The 23530-nt window shown below is 37.3% G+C and overlaps 1 protein-coding gene across 3 annotated transcripts in view; it reads right to left on the bottom strand.

The window, feature by feature from the left end:
* TAF1A (TATA-box binding protein associated factor, RNA polymerase I subunit A) overlaps nucleotides 1-23258 on the bottom strand; it is a 29082-nt gene extending 5824 nt beyond the window's left edge. The window contains exons 1-7 of one of the 3 annotated variants that reach the window (XM_010992886.3): nucleotides 23121-23258; nucleotides 21814-21995; nucleotides 17832-18001; nucleotides 13723-13836; nucleotides 10642-10840; nucleotides 5467-5597; nucleotides 4042-4200 (exon numbers count right to left, since the gene is read on the bottom strand). In XM_010992886.3, coding sequence (XP_010991188.1) covers nucleotides 4042-4200; nucleotides 5467-5597; nucleotides 10642-10840; nucleotides 13723-13836; nucleotides 17832-18001; nucleotides 21814-21934 — 894 coding nt within the window. In that variant the 5' untranslated portion in view covers nucleotides 21935-21995; nucleotides 23121-23258. The remainder of the gene's footprint in view (nucleotides 1-4041; nucleotides 4201-5466; nucleotides 5598-10641; nucleotides 10841-13722; nucleotides 13837-17831; nucleotides 18002-21813; nucleotides 21996-23120) is intronic. The other 2 variants (XM_010992893.3, XM_010992903.3) reach the window with 2 other exon arrangements.
* Between the last annotated feature and the right edge of the window lie 272 nt (nucleotides 23259-23530).

The raw sequence follows: 23530 nt of genomic DNA, 5'->3' as shown, positions 1-23530 counted from the left end.
GTTAAAGATTTTTCTTTTCAAAAATAGGAGGGACTATTTTTATGGATATGCCAAAAATAGGATTTAAACTATATCTGTCATCTAAACACATTTAATATTAGAAATAAATTTATTCATCTGCTTGCTGAAGTACTTTGATCTTCTACTGAAATAATTTCTGACCAAACGAAAAGTAAATTTTGTTAATTTCTCTAATTTTTTTTAATTAGCGATCTATCAATCATGATCAATATACCAATATCAGAGTATTATTAAGACTCAGTCCTATGAAGTCACATTTGTTTTATTACTTATGAAATTCTGTATATGGCTCAATTCACTTTTTAAAAAATATTTTATCAAAACAGAACGTATGTACTAGAAATGAATATGAATCATGAGTTGCCATTCAATAAATTTCACAAGTCATACACATACACATAATCAGCACCCAGATTAAAAAGCAGAGTATTATCAGAACTCTAGAAGTCTTTCATCCCTTCTGTAAAATTTTTAGCCATTAGCTCATCAAATATTGGCTTTGTCTGTTTGCTTTCGCCCTGTTCTCTATCTCCTCTCCCTGGGCTCCAATTACAAGTAGGTCAGACCTTTCAACAAGTCCTCTGTGCACTCTTTTCCACACTTTTTATCCTTTTTTGCTCTTCCTTCTTTAGCCTGATGGTCTATGTAATTCCTTAATTCTCTCTTCTGCTGTGGTCAATCTGCTACTTAAACCCATTTATTGAGTTCTTAATTTCAAATACTGCATTTTTCATTTTCATTTTTAGAATTTCTCTAAATCTACTGTCTTGAAAATACATAAGTATTCAACACAGTACTTTTGCTACATTCTTAAAAGTCTTTTCAAAAGCACCAGTAATGATTGACAACCTGCATGAAGTTCACCATCTTGCTTTTGTTGTAACTAGCCTTAGTATCCTCTTGCACAAGTGGGTAAAAAGAAATCTTGGGGAATAAAATTAAAATAGCAACTTCAAAAGTATTATGCAGTAAAACAAAGCCCGTGGAAAACTTCATAAAATTTCTATATCTGAAGGTTCGATAATGTCAATTTTGATGACAAGTACAGAGTAGACCTAACTGACCTTTTAAAAGAAGACTGATAGAAAAGGATTTTTCTCAGTCATTTGTTTAGACCGAAAAGGACCTTTCTTTTTCTTATTCCTCTAAAATATGACTAGAAACCAACCATGAAATATATAAGGAACTCCTAAATTCAACAACACAAAATTAAAACACTCAGTTCAAAAAGGGCAAATGATACAGACATTTCTCCAAAGAAGATGCACAAATAACCAATAAGCACATGAAAAGATGCTCAACATCACCAGCTGTTAGGAAAATGCAAATCAAAATAAAAATGAGATACCACTTCACACATACAACAGGATAGCTGTTATCAATTTCTTTAAAAGAAAAAAAAAGAGGAAAGTAACGAAATGGTGGTGAGGAAGATGTGGAGAAATTTAAACCCTCATGCACTGCTGGTAGGAATGTGAAATAGTACAGCTGCTGTGGAAACAACCTGATGGCTCTTCAGAAGGTTAAACAAAGAATTACCGTAAGATCAGCAATTCCACTCCTAGGTATACACTCAAAACAACTGAAAGCAGGGGCTCAGACACAAACTCGACACCAATGCTCACCAAAGTACTCTTCACAATAGCCAAAAACTGGCAACAATCCAAATGTCTATCAACAGATGAATGCCCAAAATGTGGAATGTGTATATATACAATGGAATGTTACTCAGGCTTAAAAAGGAAGGAAACTCTGATACATGCTATAATGTGGATGAATCTTGAAAACATTACAAAATAAGACATAAAAAGACAAATATTGTATGAATCTACTTAGATGAGGTTCCTCGAATAGGCAAATTTACAGAGACAGAAAGTAAAACAGAGGTCACCTAGAGTTGAGGGAATGGGGAGTTACTGTTTAATGGATACAGAATTGATGCTTGGGATGATGAAAAACTTCAGGAAATGGGTAGTGGTGATGGTTGCACAAAATTATGAATGTACTTAACGCCAATAAAGTGTGCACTTAAAAATGGTTAAAATGGTAAATTTCATGTTACATACATTTTAGCACAGTAAGAAAAAATTTTAAAGCAATACCATATGCAATAATAATCCCAAATATGAAACACTTAGGGGTAAATTCAACGAAATATATATATTAAAAGCTACAAAACATTTCAGAGAGAAATAAAATACCTAAATGAATGGAGAGGCATACCAAGTACACAGTTTGGAAACCTCAACACTGTTTAGATGCCTATTCTTTCAAAATTGATCTATACATTCTATATATATATATATATATATTTATAGCATTACATAAGCTGATTTTCAAATAAATGAAAAGCCAAAGGACCTAGGGAAGCTAAAAACAATTTTGAAAAAGGACAAATTTGTATGACTCTCATGACATGATTCCAAGACTTGCTATAAAGCTATAGTAGTCATGATACGCGGTATTTAATACGGATGAAAACAGACATCACTAGAGCATAAAAGAGTCCATACCTATGGTCAGATGACTTTCAATGAAGTTACCAATGTAATTCAACAAGGAAAGGATAATCTTTTCAGTAAATGATGTTGGAATAATCACATGGGAAAAAAATGAACCTTGATCTTTACCTCATACTACATTAAAAAAAATTAGCTGAAATCTATAACAGACCTAAACATAAAATTATAACACTTCTAGAAAAAAACACAGAAGAGAATCATCATTATCTTGGGGTAGGCAAAAATTTCTTTGACAAAAAGTACTAGCTGTAAAAGAAAAATGAAAAAATTGTACTTAAATCAAAGTTAGAAATTTCTGCTCTTTGGAAGATACTGTTAAGAAAACAAAAAGGCAAGCCACAGACTGGGAGAAAGTATTTACAATCCACATACCTGACAAAGGACTTGTAATCAGACTATGCAGAAAACTTCCAAACTAATGAGAAGACAAATAAGCCTTCAAAAAGTAGACAAAGTATTTCAACAGACACTTCACAAAAGAAGACATAGGAATAACCTATGTGCCTAATATGCCTAATAGGCATATTAAAAGATGTTCAACATCATTTGTCATTAGGGAAATGGAAATTAAAACCACATGAGACACCACTACACACCCACTAGAATGGCTATAATCCAAAGGACTGAATACCAAATGTTACTGAGGATGTGGATACATACATTGATGGTGGGCATGTCAACGGTACAGTCACCTCAGAAGACAGCTGGGCAGTTTCTTAAGTTTAACATACATCTTCCAGCAATTCTTCTCTTAGGTAGCTACCCAAGAAAAATGAAAATATATGTGCACACAAAGACTTGTACATGAATGTTTACAGTGGCAGTCATAATAGCCAAAAAGTGAAAATAACCATCAGAAGTGAATGTTTAAAAATGGAATACAGTAATAGGGAACAAATTACTGATACAATAACATGGATGAATCTCAAAAACATTCTGCTGAGCAAGAAAATCCAGACCAAAAAAAGTCCACACGGTAGGATTTCACTTATATGAAATTCTGGAAGAGATCAAACTAATCTATAGTGACAGAAAGCAGATCAGTGACCGCCGGGGCCAGGAGCATGTGGGTAGGTTGGCTGTAAAGGGAAACGAGGGACTTTTTAGGGTGATAGAAGTGTTCAGCATCTTGATTATTACGCTGGTTACATGATGTATATATTTGTTAAAATGTATCCAAGTATGCACTTAAAATAAGTGTTTTATTATATGTAAATTAAATTTCAATAAAGGTGATTTTCTAAAAATAGCAATGCAGAGCTTTCCAACCAGGGAGGCAAAGGGTTTCTGAAATATGTCTCACTTGGGCAGAGGATGGGGGCATGGTAGTGGAGGGAGTCTGCCTGGAGCCTGCAGCCTCCTCTCCTCCCCTCAGAGTACCACACCTACACTGTCATTTTCTCTGGGTGCTAGAACATGAAAGCTGGAAAGCAATGACCTAAGAATGTTCCAAAGTAGATCCCAACCCTGTTGAAACACTGAAATAAAAATTCTATACCTTAAGCACACTTATCAGTTTCTCTCTTGGTGCCCTCTCTCTCTTTAGGAAGCCATACAAGTAGATATGAGCATTTGGATTGGATGGGAACTTCTCATCATAGGCGTAATTGGTGAGCACCTCTCGGGCTCCATCTTGATCCCCGTAGAACTCCAGCATCTATACACAGTAAGTCATAGCATCTTAGTTAAATTCTGTAAGATAGCTGCACAACTTTCCTGAGGAGCACAGAAAACTCATACAACTGGGAAGCAGTATTTACTGTACGGGGAACAACAGTGACACCGGCTGTCGCTTTCACCAGCAGATGTCACAACCTCTATGGAACAGACAACAAAGGCCTACACTGTTTCCCATTTTTTTCCTTATCATATTTTGTTCCTGAAAAATGCAAAAACTTGAATGTTAAGAACTGTTCCTACAAGAAATAAAGCCTTTAAAGTAGGGAACACTAACGACTGAAAAAAGACTATATGATGCAACTAACCTCAGTGCCCTACATAACTCCAGCCACACAAGGGGTGCACAGGAATTATAACCCCTTCCTTTTCATTCCTTCTCATCCTGACACAGGAATTTCCAGATTCACTGACATATAGTTTCAGAGACTATCTTCTGACAACACAATTATCACTTTAGCACTAATAATACTTTCAAAAAGCAAATTATTTCGATGATTTATTCCTAGTGCCCAGTTCTAGGGCCTCTGTCCTTTCACAATGACTGAGATAACAGGACATCTTTAAGAACTTCCAAAAGCCATACTTTATCTCAGATATTGTGACCTAGCTCCAGATTTTTGTCCCTTTCGCCTCTATATTCCACCAAATCATAAAAGATCTTTTTCTTTTAAGCTCAATAAGAACATAAAATTGACATTTACAGCTATTTTGTTAATAATTTTGTAAATACAGTCAGGCGCCCTGCATCATCTGTGGGCCCTGCATCCCTGGTTGCCGCATCCTAGGGTTCAACCAACCACAAATTGAAAATATTTGGGAAAAAAATTTCCAGTGAGTTCCAAAATGCAAAATTTGAATATGCTTGCTGTGCAGACAACTATTTACATAGCATTTACACTGTATTACATTGTAAAGATGATTTAAAGTATACAGGAGGATGTGCAGAGGTTATATGCAAATACCACACCATTTTATACAAGGGACTTGAGCATCCACAGATACTGAGGGACGACTGTATTTGGCCAAGACATGTTATCCAGGTGAAAAAAAAACAAATATTTATAGTATACTGGCAAAATAAAATATACTGTAAATTGGTAAAACAAAAATTATTCAGATCAAAAAGGCATCATATTCCTTTTTTATTTTTTAAACAATTTTCTCCATTAATTGCCTTCTAATCAGTAAGGATTAAGCTTACAACAGAACGAAACTAGTAAAACTTCATGAAAAGTCTATTTACCTCTACATAACTCTTCACAAAAGGGTCCCAAACTCCAGGAATTTGAATCAGTGCACAAAGGTTTATAGATGTCTTCCAGCTGTGGTTGAGCATATTCTGGGATGCTGTATTATAAGCATAATCATCTTCATCTGCCCAAAGACAAAAGATTTTTCAAAGTCATTCCGTATTGAGGACTTCTGAATCAGTAATCGATAAACTATCGACAAAGAAGCTCAGACCCTGATGGTTTCACTGGTGAATTCTAACAAACATTTAAAGAATAGTACTAATTCTTTACAAACTCTCTCTCCCAAAAAAAGAGCAGAAAAGAGCACTTCTCAACGTATTCTATGAGGTTGGTATTACCCTGATACCAAAACCAGACAAAGACAACATAGGAAAATCGTGGACCAATATCCCTTATAAATACAGATGCAAAAATCCTCAACAAAATACTCTGAAATTGAATCTAGCACCATATGAAAAGGATTTTACACCATGCCTAAGTGGGGTTTATTCCAGGAATGCAAGGTTGTTTAACACCTTAAATCAATTAATACTCCAAATCAGTAGAATAATATTAATGACAAAAACCTCTTAACGACCTCAACTGCTGCAGAAAAAGCATCTGACAAAATTCAACCCTTTATGATAAAACACTCAACATCTAGGAATGGGAGGAACTTCTTCAGCCTGATAAAGGGAATCTTATGAAAAGCCCACAACTAACATTAGAATTAATGGTGAAAGACTGAATGCAAGAGAGAGGCCCTCTCTGGCCACTTCTATTCAACACTGTCACGGAGGTTCTAGCCAGGCAATCGGCAAGAAAATAATTCAAACAATGTCCAGACTGGAAAAGAGTAAGTAAAACTATCTCTATTTACAGATCTTTAGATGATCTTGTACATAAAAAATCCTAAGAATCCACCAAAAACTTATTAGAACTAATAAATGAATTGACAGTTGCAGAATATAAAATCAACACACAATAACAGATTTTATGCCTACATTTCCAATCAACAATCCGAAAATGAAATTAGGAAAATAGTGCCATTTACAATAGCATCAAAAACAATAAACTACTTGGGTACAAATTTAACAAAAGAGACATAAAATTGTACTCTGAAAAGCAATATTGTTCAAAGAAATTAAAGCAGACCTAAATAAATGGAAAGACATCTCATGTTCCTGGGTTGGGAGACTTACTAATCTATAGCTTTAATGAACTTCCTACCAAAATCTCAGCTCGCTTTTTTGCATAAATTGACCAGCTGATCCTATAATCCATATGGAAATGCAAGGGACCAAGAATACCCAAAACAGTCTCTAAAAAGAACAAATTTGGAGGATTCACACTATGACTTCAAAGGTTACTACAAGACTACAGTAACCAAGACTGCGTGATATGGCCATAATTGTAGACAGACATAGATCAATGGGAGAGAATTTAGTGCCCATAAATAAAACTTCATATATGAGCAAGTGATTTTTGATAAGGGTACCTTATCAAAACAATTCAGTGGGAAAATAATAGCCTTTTCAAGAAACATGCTGGAACAACTGAATATCCACAAAATAACAAAGCTGAGCTCAAGTCCTACCTATCTCACATGATATACAAAAACTAACTCAAAATGAATCAAAAAACCAAAATGTAAGAGTAAAGCTATATAACTCTTAGAAGAAAACATAAGTCTATATCTTTGTGATCTTGCAGTAGGCAATGATTTCTTGCCTTTGCCAAAAGCAAAAGCAACAAAAGAAAAAACAGATAATTGAATTTCATCAAAATTAAAAACTTTTGAGACTCAAAAAACACCATTAAGAAAGTGAAAAAGATAACCTACAGAACAGAAGAAAATATTTGTAAATCCCCCATCTATTTAATAAGGGTCTCACACCTAGAATTTATAAAGAACTCTTATAACTCAATAATAAAAACTAATTCAATTAAAATAAGAGAAAAGGATCTGAATGCAGTTTTCCAACGAAGATACATAAATGGTCCATTAAATACATGAAAAGAAGCTCAACAATGCAAAGCAAAACCACAGTAAGATACTACTTCACACTCACTAGGACACTGTTATCAAAGATAGATAACAGCAAGTGTTGGCAAGGATATGGAGAAATCAGTACCGTCATACACTGCTGGTGGGAATGGAAAATGGCACAGCTGCTTTGAAAACCAGTCTGGTGGTCCTTCAAAAGTTCACAGAAACATTATTCAAAATAGCCAAAAAGTCGAAACCACCCAAATGTCCATCAACTGATGAATGGATACACAAATGTGGTATATCCATACAGTGGAATGTAATTCAGCAACAAAAAGGAATGAAGTGCCATTACATGCTACAACCAAGGTGAACCTTTAGAACACTAGGCTAAGTGAAAGAAGTCAGTAACAAAAGACCACATATTTCAGGACTCCATTTGTATGGATTATCCTAGAATAGACAGCTCTCTCAAGACAGAAAGTAGATTAGTGGCTGCCTAGGACTGGAGGGACTGGGGAGAATCAAGGGTGACTTTCTTTTTGGGGTGATGAAAATGTTCTAAAATTGATTATGGCAATGGATGCACAACTCTGTGAATATACTACAAAGCACTGAATTGCACACTTTAAGTGGGTGAATTGTAATAAGACTCATATCTCAATTCTCAATAAAGTTCTTATAAAAAAAATGAAAGATTACCACACCCAATAAACTGGGTGACATGAAAAATCTGACAATAACAAACAATGAGGAGAAGACAGACAAAAGAAAGCCCTAATCAGACAACTAGTGGAATATAAATTGGTAACCACTTTGGAAAGAGGTCAGCCTACTATATGCTAAATTGAAGATACACTTACTCTATGACAATTCTAGTCCTAGAAATACACGCGTATGTGTACCGTTACACATGCCCAAGAATTTCAAAGCAGCATTATTTATAATAGCCCAAAACTATTAACAACTTAAATGGCCATTAATATATAAAAGGAATAACTTGCATGAATATCATATAGTAAGTTTTACAGCAATAAGAGTGAACGAGAGCTAATTCAACTATACAGACACACATTAAATGTTGAACAAAATATGCAAGGCCCCAAAGGATATATACTGTATAAATCCAATCTGACACTCAGGTATAAATTACATTGTTTACAGATGCATACTTGAGTGGTAAAAGTCCTTTAAAAGCAAGGGGGTAATTACCAATGAAGTTGGACAGTGGTTTTCTTGAGACAGAATGAGAGGAAGTGTGATCAGAAAGGAACACAGGGGAATTTTTAGGGGGACAGCAATGCTGTGCTCCTCAGCCTGGGTGGCAGTTATATGGATGTTTGTTTCACATATTCAATCTGTCATACATTTGTTTCATAAGACTTTTTCAGTATATGTTATATTTCACAATCTTAAAGGTTTAATAGGAAAGTTACACAGTCTTTCAAAAGCAACAGCTAACAGAAGCACAGAACACTTTTTGGTACCAATGCTGCTTTTTCACCACACCCTCTCCCCCACTGAAAAATAGGGCTTGGTATTTATTCTCTTCCTAGTGGATCAACTGAATAAGGATCAATATGAACTTGGAAATGAAGTGGTAACGGGAAAGTAGGTATGAATATCGAAAATAAATTTTAAAGGAAGAAAAGGCAGATCCCTAAGTAAATATTAAGTTGGGTTTGAATTTACATGGAAGAGGGTTTCCAGTCACCAAGTGCATCAAGCCCAACCAGCACAGGCCACGGCAGCAAGGAAAAAATCCCAAGACAACTCTGAGCATACAGTCATGTGTCATGTTCTTAGGAATCTGGCTATACAGAACCGGTCCGAGCTATTTTTCTCCTTAAATAGACATATGAGGTTAAAGATCATCTAAAGAGCTCAATGTATTGTCCCGCCTTCACTCTCGCTGCTACAGAACAGTGCCAGCTGCAGAAGCGACTGAATCATCTTCACAGGAGTGATGGTGTAAAGGCCATGTTCCAACTGCTTTCATCTCAAATATCGGCTTGAGTTCTACTTAACAACATGTAAGAAGAAAAGTAAATATTGATGTTAAAACTTACCTAAATCAGTATCAGCAAGCCTTTTAAAAAAAGAAACATTACAGCAGGCATTACGGCAAAGTTAACAGAAGAAATAGAGGACAGATGTGTGACCTCAAAAAACCAATGCGTCTAGGCGAGGAGATACAACATAAAATACATGTGAGAACACTTAGAAAAATTACAAAGCAAGAGGTGAAGAGCCAAATGACACAGGCTGAATATGCAGCTGGTACGTTAGGTTGGAGGTAAAAGAATGAGGGGTCTGAGTCTTGAAGGGCAGGTGGCGTTTTAGAGGAAGAGGGCGCACAAAGGTCTTACAAGAGTATCGTGATGAAGACAGCATTTCAGAAGTGTTTCGGGGGAGATCACAGACAGGAAGCAGGAAGGGAATTTCGAGATTAGTGAACCCATGTGCCCAGTGACCAAGGAAATACTACTATCACATAAGAAATAATAAGGAAACACTGCCTAACAAAAATGACGTGATAAATGTCAGACTGAGATTTGGGTAGAGGACGTGAAAATAGAAAGGACTTGATCCTAGAGAAGTTGTAAAACTACACGAGGGAAAGAAAAGTGCAGAGAATCATACAGCTCCAAGGAACACACATTTAGGGACAGGTGAGGATGACGTCACCACAGAATGTAAGAGAAGGGGAAGTCAGTTTGAGGAGTAAGAACACCTGGTCAATTTTGAGGGGGGTCAGTAAATCAAGAAAATTGTCTGTTATGACCTTTGTACAGAAATGAAACAACTTAATCTTGCTCTATTCTTTAAACATATTTTTCTAAGAGACAAAGTTATGAAACAAACTAAACTCCACTCTAAACACACAGGAAGAAGTGCTTATTATATGTAATAATGCCTGCTGAAGAAAATATGTAACCTTTCCTGGAAATCATGTTTAAAAAAAGCAATGAATCTAAAATGGTCATGAACTTAATCTGTGAACCACCTAATTTATGTCTGAAAAGTTTTTTTAAATATCAGAAATCTACAAGATGATCAAGAATTTTACAGCAACAGAAATGTCTGGATAAAGCCAGGCATGGAGGTAGGGGCATCAGATTACTCCTTAAGATTCCTTTTGTCCCTCTGACTCAGTCTTAACCACCATAAGAAAAGTTCACTCGTATTCACTCACCGAGCTGAGACAATTCCATCTTCTTTTTAGACCAAGTATAATACTGCAAAAGCCCTTTATAGGCCTGAATAAGGTTGATTAACACTTCCTTGGAAGAGGACTTTTCACCGTATCTCCACGTCTCCGCCTGGCTGAGATTTCTGTTCGCGTCCTCAAGCAACCCATGGTGCAGAAGGTATAATGCATGCTGTAAGGAGATCTGCCACAATGATGAGAAAAGCCCACCGTCACACAGGTCACTAGAGAAACATTAGTCAAAAAGCTCAGGAAATGTATGACATATGCGGGGCCAAGACCTTGGGAAAACACAAATGACGGAACAACATTGTCCCTGTTATCAAAAATTTCCATCTAGCAAAAAGACACTTGAAAAAATTATCATGTAAACGAGAGCTAAATTGTATAAACTTGAAACAGAAAGCAGTGTGAAAAGATCAGGGTCTTTGACGACAGAGAGTCCAGGCTCAAATGCTACCTTTAAAGCTACATAAACCTGAGTAAGTTGCTCTCACCCTTTGTGAGTCTCATCTTTTATACAGAATAATTATTATTAACCCCTTTAAAGGGCATTACAGGGATTAATGAAATATCTGCATATCACCTAATGGCTCGTTTGGCCTACAGTATGCAACCAATAAATTATTTTATACATGTTATATAAACTCAGAGAAGACATCTTAGTAAGGGGTGCTGAAGAATGACACTGGTTCACATGTAAAGTGTATCCCTGGTACAGGAGAAGCAGTAAGATTACACAAAGAACGAGCGTTATGGGGCGGGGCATTAAGGATACTAACGGCAGGTGCAGTTAATCACGCGAGGGGAGTCGGAGTTCAAGCTTTCACCTTAAACTATTGCAATCATTTCTCAACTGTTATCTCCAATCCTGCCCTCTACAACCCATCTTCCATGTGATTGCCAAAGAGATCTTGTTAGTCATTTGTGTAAATCCTTCAACAGTTGCACTGCCTACAGAATAAAAATCTAAGCTCCTTACACATGGCACACAGAGCTCAGCTTCCTTCCCCTGGCTTCCACCCAAGTGATTCTTAGAGTACCTAAAGCATTAGGCACAGAGCTATCAAGTTCTTTATTATCCCCTGCCACGCCAGACTACGCTCTCCCCCAGTAAGCAGAGTGAATACCCACCACCATTCCAGACTCATCTCAAGCATCATTTCTTTTCCTTTCCTGACTCCCCTGCTCATTCAATCCCAGCCCTTACCAGTTCCAGAGAGCTGACCGTTTTCTACTTGGTCTTCTCCCTACACATCCCATTTCTTCCATGGCACCCATCTCCACTTATTCCATTAACACGTCTGTCTTCCTCTACCACAAGTTCCATGTCCAGCACGTTGTCTGGAGACCAGCAATCAGTGTTTTTAAAATTATTAACAAAAAAAAAATGTTTTATTGCCCATCCTAATCACCACCCTCAGACTCTGGAGTACAAAATAAGGTGTCTCTCAGGTTACTTTACTTCAACTAAGTAGACTGTATGAGCTTAAAAGGATCTAACCAATAATTTAGTAAAAACTCTACCTCCCCTCCCCCAATCAAATGGCTATCCAGTTTCTCCCTGAACGGACAGAAGGGGGAGCCCACAACACCAAGGCAGGCCACTCCTTTTCCCGATTGTTCACTTAGAAAGTTCTTCCTTATGCTGCTTCCACTTCGTTTCTACTTACCACGTACGTGGTCTACCAGGAAATGGGAACATGAGGGAGAATCGGGCACATAAGAAGAAACAAAAGATTTCTCCTAAATTAATTAATAAAATCTGAAAAGAATCCTAAACTAGGAAAAATCCTTTTTCATAATTAGAAAGCAGTGGCAATGTAAAACAGTAGAGCCACTGTGGAAAACAGTTTGGAGAGTCCTAAAAAAGTTACACATGGAATTATCTGTGTTTAACAGCAAGGTCCTGCTGTCCAGCACAGGGAACTACAGCCAAAAGCTTGCAATTACCTATAATGGAAAAGAATATGAAAAAGAATATACATGGATAACTGAATCCCTATGCTGTACACTAGAAACTAACACAACATTGTAAATCAACTAAACTTCAATAAAAAAGAATTATATGAAGTATAGCTCAGGGGTAGAGCACACACTTAGCATGTACAAGGTCCTAGGTTCGACCCCTGGTACCTCCTCTAAAAAATAAATAAATAAATAAATCTAATTACCTCACCCCACCAAAAAAAAAAAGAATTGTATGCTTATACATATTACATACATATATACAATATGCATATACATATATATATATATATATATATATATATACACACACACACACACACACACACGCACGTGACATAAAACATGACCCAGCAATTCTATTCCCAGGTATATATTCAAAAGAAATGAAAGCAGGGACTCAAACAGATAGTTGTACATCAATGTTCATTGCATTTTTATTCACAATAGCCAAAAGGTGGAAACAACCAAACAAGAGATGAAAGGATAAACAAAATGTGACAGATATGTACAAGAGAATATTATTCAGCCATAAAGAGATGAAGTCTGACACATGCCACAACATGGATACATCCTGAAAACATTATGCTAAGTGAAATACCCAAAACATAAAAAGGACAGATACTATGATTTCACTTTTATGAAATATCTAGAATGGGCAAACTTGTAGAGACAGAAAACAGGCCAGAGGTGCCCAGCGGCTGGGAGGAGGAGGGACTGGGGAGTTATTGCTTAATGGGTCCAGAGTTTCTGTTTGGGGTGATGGAAAAGTTTTGGAAATACTGGTGATAGTTGCACAACACCGTGATTGTAATTAATATCATTGAATTACACACTTACAAATGGTTATAATGCCACGTTCTATGTTATATATATCTTACAATAATTTTCAAATATTTGGAAAATAGGAAAAGTAAAAATAAAACAAAACAGGAACCAGAGGGTAAATAAGTATTTTAGGCTTTGCTTTCTTTCAGCTTCTCTCATTCATCCAAGTGTCTTACCTCCTTCCCCCTTGTTTACCTGCCTTATCACTGAGACACGCAATTTTAAAAAGTGAGCACTGCAAATGTAAGTTCACAAAGCCTACGATCTCACCTTCAAGTAATTCATGACACCAATATTTTTCATCCGGTCTGCAAAGGTATTGAAAGTCTCCAGACTGCTTTTGGGGTGATAATACAAAATTTCACTTCCAAGCCTCCAAATAATCTGTCAAAACAGAAATTACTAACAAAAATGTAAAATCTTCACCTTAGCCACTGTCTAAGAAAGTTAATTTTTTTCTGATTACAACATTAAAAACAACTTATAATTCCTTCTTCTGGATACCACAACTGCCAACAATGTACTGTACTTCACCCAGTGAAACTAATGTTTTATGTGATAAAAAGATCCTTCTGTTGATTAAGTTAAAATACCAGGTAAATATAATAGTGTCATTTTTAAGCTAGTATTCTAAAGAAGGTAGGCAGTTAAGATACATATTAAGGAATAGAATTTTAGCTGCCATAGGATGAAGAATATTCAAGTCAGAAAACTCAGATTCTATTATTATTGGCTTTTTCACCACTCTCGGCCTCATCTTTGTTATCTACCAAATGAGAGCTCCGGACTCGATGTTTCCCAAGATGCCAACAAGCTCTATGACTACAGACTGTAGCTGGTCTATATTCAGAACTCCAATTTAAGAATTCTCGTCAGCTATGGACAAAGCTTAATAAAACTATCTTCTTCCCAGAGCACCAAAACTTTGGTGACAGAATTTGGAGATCTTCTTTTTCATGGGAATGAATCTCTTATTTCTCTTACTCCAATTTAAAGTACTTCAATAATATTGACTTTCAAGTAAATTTAAGTGAATTTTAAATTAGTTCTTTCTCTGAAAATCGATCAAGTACACATTAGTTGTTTGCTATCATCATAATATTCATCTTTCCAAGTCAGAAATGAGAACAAGATTTCATACATAGAACACCAAACTGCACTATTTGGAAGCTTAAAAAAAAATGTGCAGATTATCCTATCATACTAGTTCTTAAATCTAGTTGTATGTAAGAATTACCTTGGACACCAGTTAAAAATAAATATTCTAGGGATGTCAACTCTGATTGATTCAGTAGATCTGGGGTGGAGCACAAGAATCTGTATTTTCAACAAAACCCCTATGTGATACAAACAGAGCCCAAATTAAGTGTCTGGGAACCACTGATCTAATTCTTTCATTTTAAAAATACAAACTCTGGACAAAAAGAGACTGCAACTTGTCCAGTGTTTTACAGATCTACATAACTTAAAGTCCGTAAACTATTTAATCAATGGTTAATTTTTTTCTTTCATATTGTTGGGCTCTATTAAGATGCCTAACTGATACAGTGGTTACTCCATTAGTCAAAGCTACTTGAGACAGTCATGTGAAGTTCTGTGTGGATAAACTGTCTTTTACAGAACAAATTTAACAATATATGCCAGGCACTGCTCCAGATCCCTGCCCTTGTGGAATTCACGTTCTGTTGTAGAGAGACTGACAATAAACCAAGAAAAAGAATAATTAAATTGGCAAATATTATTGGGGGGGGGATAAAGCAGGATAAGGGAATCAGGACTGCCACGCGGAAAGTGAAGGGGGGCTGGTGTGCAGTTGGGATTCTGAACAGTCATGAAAGTGTGACTTGAAGGAGGGTGGCCATAGTGATAGCTGAAGAAAGACCTTTTCCAGTAAAATAGCAAAGGCAATCAGGAAGGAGTAAGGCTGGCTGTTTAAGAAAGAGCATGGAGACCAATAAAGCTGGAGAAGAAAAAGTAACTTGGAGAGTAATAGCAGATGAGGTCAAAGGGGGAAAGGGAGTGAGCAGAGCATGGAGAACTTGCAGGGAAAGACAAGGACTTTGGCTCTTACTCTGAATGAAATGGGAAGCCACTGCAGTGTTTTCAGCAGAGGACTGACATGATGTGACTTATGTTTTAAATGGACTGTGCTGCATCATTAATCATTAGGAAAATGCAAATCAAAACCACAATTGAGACACCACTTCACAACCACTAGGATGGCTATGATCAAAAAGACAGACAATAACAATGCTGGCAAGGATGTAGGGAAACTGGAACCCTCACACATTGCTGGTGGGAATGCAAAACGGTGCAGTCACTTTGGAAAGCAGTCTAGCAGTTCCTTAAGAAATTAAATATATTTACCATATGCCTCAGCAATTCCACTCCTAGGTATATACCCAAAAGAAATTACAAACACCCATACAAAAACTTATACATGAATGTTCATAGCAGCGTTATTCATAGTAACCAAAAAGTAAAAACAACACCATGTGTAAAAGCTGATGAATGGATACATAAAATGAGAGATAGCCATACGCTGGAATATTAGTTTGAAAATATAGAATAAAAAAGAATGAAGTACTAACACGTTACAAAATGGATAAACCTTGAAAACATTATGTTCAGTGAAAGAATTCATTCACAAAAGGCCGTTTATTACATTTCACTTTTATGAAATGTCTGGAATAGAAACTGGTGATTGCCAGAGTCTAGGGGATGGAAAGGAGTCACTACAAGTGGGTACAGGGTTTCTTTTTTTGGGTGGGGACAAAAATGTTCTAAATTCAGACTGTGGTAATGGTGGCACGATCCCTGTGAATATATGAAAAAACACTGAATTGTACAATGTAAATGGGTGAGTTGTATGGTGTGTCAACTGTATCTGAATAAAATTATTTTTTTTAAAGGTATCAGTCTGGTTATTATGCTCAAAATAGACTTAGGGGCAGAGAAGGGCAAGCAGTCATCTAAGTGAGATGACAGTGGCTTGAATCAAAGCACAGCAATGGAGGTGGTGAGATATACTCAGACTGCAGGGAGCATACTTTCAAAGTAGAGCCAGCAGGATTTTCTGATGGCTTGGATATGGGATAGAAAAGAAAAATGACTCCAGAGTTTGGCTCTCACGATTAAGTACATAAAGCAGCACCACCTGAGATGAGGGAAATTGGGCTGGACAGGGAATATCAGAAGACCCATTTTAGATATGTCAGTATGACGTCACATTTCATACTAGTTGATACGCAATACCAAGAGGTGACGCTGAGCAGAGCTGGACGTAGGAATGAGGACTTGAAGAGAGATGTCAGGGCCACAGAGACAGTTGGCGATCATCGGCACAGAGACTGAATTTAAGGCTATGAAACTGAATGGGATCGTCAAGAGTGAGTTCAGATAAAGACAACGACTAAGCACTGGATTTCTCAGGTCTTCCCACGTCAAAGGGCCAAGCAGAAGAGGAGCCATCAAAGACGGCCGAGAAATAGCCAGTGAGGGAGGAGGAAAAACAGAGAGTGCGGTGATCACACAGGAGGGAGTGACCTACCACGTTTAAAACTGCTGACAGACTAAGTTAGCCGAGCACTGACCATCAGCCACTGGATTCAGCAGAGATCACTGCTGACCTTGACAAAGCACTTTAGTAGAAATGGTGGTGGTTGTGGGGGGAGCCTAACTGGTGAGGGCTTGGAACAAACAGGTGAATACAACCCTTTCTAGGAATTTTCCTGAAAGGGAGAGTGGAAAAATGAGGATCAGTCTGTGGAAGAAGTAGGGGGTCAAGAGATGTCATTAAGGGAGGGAGGGTAACAGCTCAGTGGTAGAGCACATGCTTAGCATGCATGAGGTCCTGGGTTCAATTCTCAGTACCTCCATTAAAAATAAAAATAATAATAATAATAAAATAAAAAGATGGTGTAAAGTGGAAGAAATAACAACATGTTTGTATGAAGACGGGAAATACTCTACAGTGGGGGAAAATTATGACAAGGGGAAAGAATTATTTAAATGAATGATTAAATATTGGGAAATCTGAGAATTCAAACTATTTTTTTTGGAGAGAGGAGGTAATTAGGTTTATTTATTTGACAGAGGTACTGGGGATTGAACCCAGGACCTTGTGCATGCTAAGCAGGCAGTCTACCACTGAGCTATACCTTCCTCCCCTCCAAACTATTTTTAGTCTCTTTTAAAATGATAATAGAAAAAAGAAATGTGCAAAAAGTGTCCTGATACCAACTCTCCACCCCAAACTACTTTTAGCAGCTTTTGGTAAAATCAATTTGAGAACAGCAAAAGCTATCCTGGGTGGAGCTCAAGAGGCAGAATCTCCCAGGATTCTGTCACTTCTTCCAGCAGACTCACACTTTACTTACCTCGGGCGCGCCCTGCCTTTTGTTGCTATCTGAATCTTCCAAGATCTGCAAGTAACTGTGCATGTATTCCGCAGCTTGCTGCCACTGGTGCTTCAGCAGAGCTTCTTGGATAAAACTTAAACAAGCACTTGTTGTCTGAGCAAAATCCTTCTCCCTCTTTCCTCCAGTTGCTATAAAGGTTAAAGAGAAGAGTCTTGACTCACAGAGACCCCAGTTCAACAATTCCAGAAGCTTACTTCTGATAAGCATAGTTTTCACAAGCAGAGCAGGAGGTATAACTTAATCCAGCTCAGCCCAATTATCAAAGCTGGCAACACTTGAAACAAACTCTTCCATGCCATTTTAACTAGTTGTAGCAAATGAAACAAATGTTTAATTAGGAGATGTCTAATTGGATGTTCTAGGGCTACCAAGGTCATCAGATCCTTCAAATCTGATTCAACTGTCTTTTCATCCTTGCACTAAACAATCTGGGAAGACTCTCTCAAAGACGCCCCCAAACACAGTCCCGGGTATTTAGAATGGGTAAGAATCACGAGGGTCATCCTAGGGAAGCTTGGTCTTTTTTACCTACCAATGTTCTGAGAACACCAAAGGTGAGCTTTTATTTTTTATGGACAGAGTTCCCAGTAAGGCAATGACAGTAAAGGCAAATGAGACTATAACAACTGTAGACACTAGCATTTATTTATCTCCAAAGTATTGACAATCCTCATGTTAAGAATATGTGGGCTTAGTTAAAACCCCGTTATGAGTAACAGGTGGCGTATTCCCACCTCTTCTTCCCTTCCCACACCACTACGAGATCCCTACAGGCCCAGGCCCGCAGTCTTCCAGCTGGGTACCCTCACCCTAGGGAGTACACAGAGACTAAAGGTACCACACAAAGTCAGTTTTACAGCAATCAGCTAGCAGATCTTCAACGTTCTGACATACTCTTTCCTAAAACTGATCTGCTAGAAAATGGTGCCTATGTCAAGACTTCATGACAAAATCATTCTACATTACTTTAAGGTGAAAATACAGGTACTAAGTGTTGAGAAAGAGAACGAATCTAACACATCCATTTGAAAGTCAGGTGATTTCCAATTCATCACTTATCAAAACTGTAGAAGAACCTAGTAACTTTTGTAACAGACCACTATGTAATTTTTTCATAAACAATTCAGAAGGAATTCAAAGACATGATACATTGCTATAATTAAACTCCATCCATTGCCAGCTACTTACTTATGTGACTAAAGTCTCTCAGAATTCCTACCAATTAAAACAAAATACAATAGGGAGGAGGGTATAGCTCAGTGGTGTTTAGCATGCACAAGGTCCTAGGTTCAATCCCCAGTACCTCCATTAAAAAACAAAACTAACAAACAAAAAATATAATAGAATTGAAGCTAAATCTTTTCTCATTTTAGAAATACATAATATCATTCATAGATATAAGAAATGGAAAAAAGTGGAAACCTTATCTACCAAGACAAATAAGCAATAAAAATTTACTTTTAGTATTTAAAATTTAACAAAAACTTTAATACTTACGTTATTTTGAACAGCTGTGTACAACTATCAATAATAAAGATGTCTCAATCCAGAAGAAATTTTAATACTTTTAATACTTAAGGTTTTAACCTTACAGGATATTATGGTTAAAAAATAATCAAATGTAGATACATAGTTTATGGCAAGAATAAACGTATAAAAGAAAGGAACAATGTAAAATTCCTATCTATTAAAAGCTCTTCCATAAATACTAAATGGCTAGTGAAAGGTATCACATTACTACACTATTTAGATTCCACCAAATATATTTTTAAAAGTCACATAATAATTTCAATTAAAAGTGTCAATATATGTTGAAAATTATGCCTTTTGCAACTAACAAACTTAGGATACCATTTTTAGATGGCACCTTAAGAGTCTGCATGATAATACCTAATTTTTCAGGGGTAAAAAAAAAAGGGTGGACGACTATTGCATTGACCAGTGCTGCTTCTCAAATTTTTCTAATTATACATACAAATTACCTGGGATCCTGGTGCTTGCAACTCACTGCGGTCCTATAGCCAGCATCCTTAGTATCACCAGGAACTTACTAGAAATGCAGAATACTACGCGCCACCCACCTCTCTGAATTAGAAGCTGCGTTTGATAAGATCTGTTCCCAGGATCAGCAGCACCAGGCAGCTAGTCCAGGAAACTGACAAAATACCTCTTCCCTAAAACCTCATTCATTCACTTGAAGGCCAAACTCCCTTCTACCCTTCTAGTTTTCACAGCTCAGACTGGAAATTGACTTTAGACTACTATATATAAATCCTTAGAAAATTCCCCTCCTGTCTTCCAACTGAGCCTAATTACCTCAGGAATAGCTCTCATTTCATTCTTTTGAGAGCAAAAGATAATTTTACCGGTTGCTGATCAACTTTAAGAACAACTGTCAAGGAAAATAAATTTTGATAGAATGAGTTACAATAATGAACCAGTTATCATCGACTTAATTTCTAATGCTCTTGAAAGAATCTGAAAAATTGTCCACCTATGAAATACTTTTTTGAGCTCTACCATGCTCCAAGCATTATTCTGGGTATTCAACATAACAGCTTTATTCCAGATTGGTGCCTGCCTTCAAATTTTCTGCTCTAGGGGGCACACCCTTCAAAATGCCAAAAGAAATCTAAGAGAATAAAAAATAAATAATTGTTAGGCAACTGTGTTTTCCTATTATGGTTAATTACCACTTATACCAATTATAATGTCAATATTACCTGCAACAATATTCTCATTGCAGACGTAAAGTATTTGGAGTTTAACAGGCTATCCGTAACATACGAAACATTTCTAAGCATGTCAATTCTGGTTTTAAATCTACTTGTCTGTGGACTGACTCAAGCTCTCTATAGAACACTGGTGACAGAAACATGCCCAGCTATGCTGTAACCAGCAGGAACTCTAGATTACTAGTTCCCTACAAGGGTAAAGGAGCACTCCCTCTGAAGTGCCATCCATTCAAACCTGGCTCAAACTATGTACGCTGATCCAGCAAAAATAAAACGAGGAAAGAGAAAATAAATTGTTATTTTTTCAACATTCACTATGCATGAGGCTCTATGCTAGGCACTTTACATATAGTATCCCTTTTCATATATGTATCTATCTCAATGTAGGCTTTGAGGTCAGATAGACCTGAGTTTGACTCCTGATAGCAGCATTTTGAGTTTTAACTTCAAAATTCAGTTCCCTCATCTTTAAAATGCCTAGCACAGATTTACCAAGGATTAATTTACTGAGATAATTAAATGAGATGACATTTAGATTAAAAGATAAAGAAACAGGAGCTAAATTCTAGGAGTTAGGGAATCTCAGTCAAGGGGAAGGGAGGCCAGGCTAAGAAAGATATATTTACAGTCAATTAGAAAAGTGCTGGTTCAATGTATTCCCAGGCCTATTCCACCCAACACGCCAGCATACTTTTATATGCTGCTTCTTATAACTGCTTCTTTTATATATTCTTACGGGGAATTTATCCCATAGAAAAGCTTGCTTATTTCTATATTACATGAAAATAGGAGAAAATACCCTTTTTTGAAATCTATTATAGATCCATTAAAAATTATTTCAATGCAATTCAACAGAAACTTCTGGTATGTACTCTTCAATGGCAGAGACCATAACTTCTTCAACTGTGTATCCCCAATATTCAGCCAATGTCAGGGATACAGTAAATACTTAGGATTACTGTAAAAAAAAAAAAAGTATATCTACCATAATACGACTGTTATTAATTAAAAGGAAAATAATTCTATAAGGAAAAAAGAATCTATGTTTTGTGATTTCTTTTTTATTAACAGTCTAAAAAAAAAAAACCCCTCATATAGTCTTATCTTGAAACTTAAACCAGCTTGGTTATCCATTTTTGTACCCATATTGAATCTTATCATCTCCTTTCATTAAAGCTGAAATGGTTGCATGTTATTTTACTTACCCACAGTTTCTATATGCTTTTGGAGCCAAGGAAAGCACATTCCTGTACCAGAGAGCACACACGTTTCCCCCTGTTCATCTTCTGTCGTGGGCCTTACTAATTCTTCACTGAAATCACTCATACCTATTCCAAACTGAGAATATCAGTTACTTTCTGTACATCTTAATCCACAGGCTTCCGAGCTATAAAGGAAAAGTCATCTTTTATCCAATGAATATCAAAGATCAACAAAATTAATTGTACCTAGTAGTTCCTTTAAAGAAAACAAATTTAATTATGTCAGCAGTAGCTGAAATGAATGACTCATTAAAAAAGAGAACTACAATGACTAATATATTTCAAAAAGATATAAAAATACTAATGCTTCAATTTAAAAAACTCATCTAGAGGAATAAACAGCAAATGATGTATAATACCAAAACAGCGTTAAGTACAATAATAAGAATAACGGTAGTTAACATTTATTGGGCCCTTTCCATACACCAGGCCTATACAGTATCTAACTTAATCATTACAGAAATCCAGAGGTAAGTACTATTATTTTCATCCATTTTCATGCTGAAAAAAACCGAAGGGCTCAGTGCAATTATGTATTCTGGCCCAATGTCACAGAAAAGGTGAGGAAAATATTCTAGGAACTAGAACAGCAAACACGGTTGGAATGAACAGAGTTTGGGGTGTGTGTGGAGGAGGGGGACGCAAGGCAGAACTGATAGAGGGAAAATAATCTACAAAAACAGCCCTGTGCCAAGGTGAGTTTGGACTTAATCATCAAGATGCTCAGGGCCCCTCTCTCTTCTTTCATACATCCAACTGATTATTAGGTTCTGCTGGTACTGCCTGCTAGTAATTCTCCCATCTTCCTCTCCTCCGCCACTCTACACCACTCCCCTAGCTCGGGACACTTTCAAACTGTGTCTGGATTACTGCGTTCGCTTTCTAACTCGTTACCCTGCCTCAAATGTGCCTTCTCCACATTACAGCCCGAGTAAACCTTTCAAAATCAAGTTCTGTGGTTAGCAGTCTGGGTTTGAAATAACACCTGAATCTGAACCCAACTCACACGTATTTAAAGGAGTCATTCCAGAAGAAGCCCCCAACCTTCCTTCCCCAAATCTCCCAAGACTTAACTGGTGCCGTGCAGTTGTCACGGTAACCAAAGCTGCTTCTCCAGCCTCGCGCTCAGAACTCGAGGTTTCAGAGCATCAGCAGAAAATATGAGAAGAACACGGGTGAATCCTAGCACAGCCCTGCCCGTTCCACTGGGACGCAGGCAATGACTGATGGACGACAAACGCTGGACTTACCCGCCAAAAGCCGGAGCTCTTCAGTGACACTAAACTCCACTCTCCGGACTCCAGACCAGCGTGACCAAACTCTCGGAAGCGGAGTCCGCCAGCGAACGCTTGGAGAGAACTTGCGCAAAACCTCCCTCTGGCTTTCCCCCGGCGCGCAGACGCAGGCGTTCAGGCGGCGCGCAGGCGTGGCCCCGCCCCTAACTCCCGATTGGGTGGTGGAGGCGCCTCGACCCCGGAAGTGACCCGGAAGTGGCCGCGGACTGCCGCCTTCTCATCAAATTGGACCCAGGTTTCTCTCGTATTCTGTCTCAGCCGAAAAGTGGGAGACTTTAATTGCAAAGGGAGACTAGTGCAAGGGAAGGAAGGCTGGATTAGGGTGGCAGTCAAAAGAGCAGAATGTCACTTTGCCCTAGTAATTC

The sequence above is a fragment of the Camelus dromedarius genome, chromosome 21 (assembly GCF_036321535.1).
Source record: "Camelus dromedarius isolate mCamDro1 chromosome 21, mCamDro1.pat, whole genome shotgun sequence".
NCBI classification, from domain to species: Eukaryota; Metazoa; Chordata; class Mammalia; order Artiodactyla; family Camelidae; genus Camelus; species Camelus dromedarius.
Note: the sequence above shows the minus strand (reverse complement) of the source record. Positions and strands in the feature narration are given on the sequence as shown.